Here is a 5,289-nt window from a genome sequence, read left to right as displayed (position 1 = left end):
AAGCAATAATCTGATGCGGCAACCAGTCTGTGCTTCTAACAAAGACTAAAAGAAAGGATTTCATCTGTGTAAATAGGGCCAGGGTTTGCAAATTGAAAGCAAGCAGGATTCATTGTCCCAAGTTTGCTTTGCGCATGTAATCAGCCAATCACGACTCGAAGCAAAATTAAACCTAATTGACAGATGGTTTTGATAGGCGTGGTCTTTAATCAGCCGAACGCCTTGTGATTGGCTAAAGCATATAAAGGTCGTGAACAGCACAAAGAAAACACAGCTACCATATTCACATGCAGATAACTTTTGCTTACATTTAGCATTTGTGAATTCCGTTTGGATGAACGAACTTACCTAAACTCAAGTCTCTTAGAACGAATCAGTCTACAAAGATCTGGGAAATACGAAGGACATTTTGAGATCAGGGTGCAAAAGTCTCAAGGCTTTGAAGTCACAGCGCATTCAACAATCAACTTCAGCTGTCGTGGCAATGAAATAGACCATGAAGGCGCTCGATCGTTCGTTGGTTTTTGTTGTGTTTTTGACAAGTTGTATCGCCTTTGTGAACTGCCAAGGATCCCGAAAAAAGTCATGGCAGTGTGAGAAGATCACTGTTCCACTTTGCAGTGACCTGGGTTACAACGCCACCAGAATGCCCAATATGTTGGGTCACGATACGCAGAAAGAAGCTGAACGGGAGATCGTACAGTTTGTTCCCTTGATTAAATGCAATTGTTCCACTCCTCATCTGAAGTTCTTCTTGTGTTCGGCGTATTTTCCAATGTGTACCGATATGGTGGATGTGAAAATCGCTTCATGTCGCCCGTTGTGCGAATACGTTCGCGACAAATGCCTTCCCGTTCTGAAAGAATTCGGCATTTCGTGGCCGATGAACCTAAATTGCACGAAGTTCTTGTACGAAAACAACGATCGTCAAATGTGTATGCCAGGACCAAATTTCACGGACAGTTCAAGCCCCAAACCGGTTTTAGGTTCTACGAGCGTGAGACCAAATGACGGTAATGACCTACTCCCAAATGACAGTGTTTCTGCTACGCCAGCGGGACGACACCACACTGGCTCGGAACAGTGCAGGAAATTCAAAAATAACATCAATTACTATTATGTGAAAAGTACTGCATCGTGTGCCGTGCTGTGTAATCAAGAAGGTATCTTTAAAACTTCGGACAAAGAAACGGTCGACAGATGGATGACTGTATGGTCCGTAGTATGTTTTATATCCACGTTCTCTGTTCTCTGTACGTTCTTGGTTGATACTGCACGCTTCAAATACCCTGAACGTTCGATAATATGGCTCGCTCTATGTTACAACCTCTACTCCATATCTTTTATCATTCGTCTAGCAGCTGGCCGCGAAGCAATCTCTTGCGATCAGGAGTATAATGGGCCAAAATTTCTTATCCAAGACGGTTTGCGAAACACTGGCTGCGCTATTGTCTTCTTGATACAGTACTTCTTCATCATGGCCGCAACAGTTTGGTGGGTAATTTTGGCGCTAACTTGGTTTCTCGCGGCAGGGATGAAATGGGGTTACGATGCCATCGGCTCTTACTCGAACTTGTTTCATGTTATTGCGTGGACTTTACCAACCATCAAAACAATTTTTATCTTGATAACTCGCAAAATCGACGGCGATGAATTGACTGGACTTTGTTTCGTTGGAAATCAAGACCTGATTGCTCTTGCTGCGTTCGTTCTGGGTCCCGAGTTTACTTATCTAATTATCGGTACCCTGTTTCTAATCGCGGGATTTGTGGCGTTGTTTCGCATCCGCGCAACGGTTCAACGAGACACCAGTACAAAGAGCGAGACTAATAAACTAGAAAGACTCATCGTTCGCCTTGGGATATTTTCCGTGTTTTCAACCGTCCCTGCGACGGCTGTAATCGCTTGTTACTTCTATGAATACGGGAATAAAGAGTACTGGTTTTACGGCAAGCGCGAAAATAGAATCGCCGAGCCGAATTTCAGCATATTTCAGTTAAAGATTTTCATGTCTCTCTTCGTTGGGACGATTTCAGGTTTTTGGATTTGGTCACCGAAGACATTACAGTCGTGGAAAAAATTCTACTATCTAGTGATTGGGAAAAGACCTCCGCGTCCAAAGAACCAGAAGATCGGCGGGAATAATTCCAACGAAACGACTGTTTAAGTTTTTTAGTTGTCGTTGTAATTCTCTCGTATCGATCGAGCAATTGACTTCATTAGCGCCTCAAGAGCTCGACGTTCTTTGGTAGTTATTTTTATAGTAGACTAATATCACTTGTATTACTCAGTGTACTCGTTTCTTCGTCTGAAAAACAGTCAAAACAATCTCATGCGGCAGTAAGCAATTAGCACCTAATTTGAGATTGTATGTAGAGACTGAAATCCATTTACTAGATTGCCCTAAAACAACATTAAATTACTTAATTCAGTGTATGAAGTTTTTTTTGGATCAAAAATGTTGTTACTAAAGCTCAAAACTGTCCAAAACCTCCATGTTCGTTTCGTCTTCAATTTCGCTGGTATTGCATTTCGTTTATGAAGAGAATATGTAAACTTTGTACATCATATTTTCCTCGAGAAGAACGACTTTCGTTGTGGTTGAATTATTAACTGTGGAAGCCTGTTCCCGGGATGTTGTAGTTTGCTGTGAGCTTGTTTTTTGGACCATGATTGATATGTAACATAGGCAATCGAATTAAAATATTGTTGCTAAATAGAAATATGTTTTCAAATATCTATAAGTTATCGTCTTTTTGCAGTTGCAGATATCGGCAGCTGCTTTGGGGAGGGCACATTTGTTGGCTTTTATAATTTCATATGTTTATCATACAAGTGGACAGTGGCGAACAGAAAGTGCCAGTTGACAATGCCATATCAGCGGTACAAAAATGTTATCTGTTTTGTGCTAATTTTTTCTGTTTGTTTCGTTTTGCGGACGACCAGAGCACGCGGCGCGCTGTGAAGTTTATTTTTATACTTCAGTCATGAAGTACTGTAGAAAAAAAAACACCATTGTCGGCTGGTTTAATGAAAGTTTCTCCGTATTTTATGTCATTTCCCCAGTTATCTGTCGGGATAAATCTGACGCGAGATGAGAGTTGTTTTTCTTCCTCTTCGCTCTATTTCCCTTCGTGAATCGGTTGCCCTTTCATCTTTCAGATCCAATTATTGTTTTTTTATCTTTTTGCATAGGCGGCTCGGCTAAATTAAAGGACATCTGATATTCAAAAATGGTGGAAAACCCAAAAATACGGTAGTTATTCATTAATGGCATCCCCAGCCAAAAAAGCTTCAAATCATTTCTGTCTTCTCAAAAGCATTAATTACCTGTTAATCTACTGGAATTTTCCGTAATAAACTGTATAATTTAATGTCATCACTTCGTTCGAAGGTTAGAAGTAACAACAGTCGTGAATATTCATGGGATGATTTTATGTGTAGAGCTGTGTACCAAACGTTCTAATTAAGAGCCAATGTTAATCTCTATTCATGACTGGGTTTTGACATGCATTAAGAAAACGCGAGGCCTTGTTGCATGCCATTGTAGTTGCAGTTTGCATCAGAACGAACAATGTTCCCAGACATTACCAGCTTGCCCTTGTATTTTCCCGCTATACCTTTGGAGGGCTCTAACTGATGAAAACTTGACTGGAAGCCTTTATAAACTCTGAGAGGAAAATAATGTTCAAGGTCGAGAAAAACGAGAGTTCAAGTGACCTTGATTAAGTTGAGCGCACAAGTCAACAAAGAGTGGGACAATGTTGGTGTCTGAAAATAAGATCATAGCTGTCATCGCGTGCGATCCAAACCGCCAGGTCCCAAGGATTTCTTAGTTCCTTTCGCCCTCAGGATTAAGAGCACTTCTAGGAACGTTTAGCGAGGGTGAACCTCCCGAGGGAGGAGGGGGGGGGTTCTGGGGCGGGGTTGCTCGTTGTCTCGCTTACGGGTGTAAATTTCGCATTTTGGTCTCACTTAGGGTGTACATACCGCTCGTAATGTTACCAGAATAATGAAACAACGAAAATTTGCGAGAAGGAATGATCAGGAAGCAATGAATCTTCACCCTTTGTCAGACCTCTCTTAGTCGGTTTTTTGGGTGAAAAACCGTTGCCTCTTATCTCTTTCTTCGTGAAGATGTGTTATTTATTGTCAACATTAGATTCCATCGTCCACCACACTGGGCACCTTTTATGATGTTTACACAAAACATTTCCCTATACAGGAGTAATCGCACTGACTATCGTTGGAAAATTTACGTTCGCAAATAAAATAGAGGCAATGTATGAAAGGTCGAGCGTAAGCGTAAAACTCAACTTCGCTCAACTTCACGTTTAATCTCAACACTTAATATATTGCCGGCTATTTTCAGTTACGTAATTAAAATTTAAGTGCGTTAACGTGCGTAGCCAAAAAAGCGTCAGTGGATATCAACCTTTAAGTACTGTTAGCAAGCATTTACTGTTAGGTTTGCCACTACAAATATAACGAAACAAAATAAATACGGTTACAATATAGTAGAATCCCCTTGGTTTAGTGATAAAGGCGATAGATTTTGGAGCTAGGCCTTCAGGGTTTGAAGCTCACTTATGCCACCAGGGGCCCCTGGGCTCCTGATTCCACTTAAGTTAGTTTTCTTTTTTATTTATTTGGAATCGAATGCTGTTATTCTATATAAATTTTGGCGACCACAACCCTCCCTACCCTGCTTAGGGCTCCAATATTCCATCAGCAGTAAGACCAGGACAACGGTTTCATTTTCTTCAATGGAGGTGGTTTTCACCGAGGCAGACATCGAGAAACTCCCGCGTGACCGACCCATAACTGTAAACGAGGGTAGGCTGGGCTGCCTTCACCAAAACATATTCACGAGAAAAGTGACTGACATCGCATTTACCTCCGACTTTTGCAATAATCATTCACATCTGCGTCCCGTGCGTCCTTGTATTTGACGTCCTGCGTCTCCATCCCAAACGTCTCCGCGTCCCATACTTGATGTCCCAAAGTCCCTCGTCTTGCGTTCTTAAGTCACAAACGGTCCCCGACAGACGCGTCCCAATGTCCAGTCCCCTTCTTGTCCCGGCCCGTCCCAGTTTTATACACGGCCACGACTATCGACATTTTACTAGCTCTTGTCAAAACTTATGTCAACATCAGAGCATTTCAATGAAAGTGTCAAAACTATATATGCGTTTTTGTTGATATGAATAGAGAAACTCTGCTATCTACAAAATCAGTACCTTATAATATATCAGTAAGAACAAAGAATTTTAAGTGCACGGTTCCAGC

The 5,289-nt window shown here is 41.6% G+C and overlaps 1 protein-coding gene across 1 annotated transcript; it reads left to right on the top strand.

The window, feature by feature from the left end:
• Positions 1–247: 247 nt before the first annotated feature.
• Positions 248–2,723, top strand: LOC140953468 (frizzled-4-like). Its single transcript, XM_073402907.1, has one exon. It carries the CDS (start codon positions 497–499, stop codon positions 2,165–2,167), a length of 1,671 nt encoding a protein of 556 aa, XP_073259008.1. The 5' UTR covers positions 248–496; the 3' UTR covers positions 2,168–2,723.
• Positions 2,724–5,289: the final 2,566 nt, after the last annotated feature.

This window comes from Porites lutea, chromosome 1 (assembly GCF_958299795.1).
Source record: "Porites lutea chromosome 1, jaPorLute2.1, whole genome shotgun sequence".
NCBI classification, from domain to species: Eukaryota; Metazoa; Cnidaria; class Anthozoa; order Scleractinia; family Poritidae; genus Porites; species Porites lutea.
The sequence above is the reverse complement of the archived record's forward strand: the minus strand, read 5'-3'. Positions and strand labels throughout refer to the sequence as shown.

What these genes read in the sequence shown, in the direction of transcription:
- LOC140953468 (XM_073402907.1), top strand. Translation starts at nt 497, where the DNA reads ATGAAGGCGCTCGATCGTTCGTTGGTTTTTGTTGTGTTTTTGACAAGT.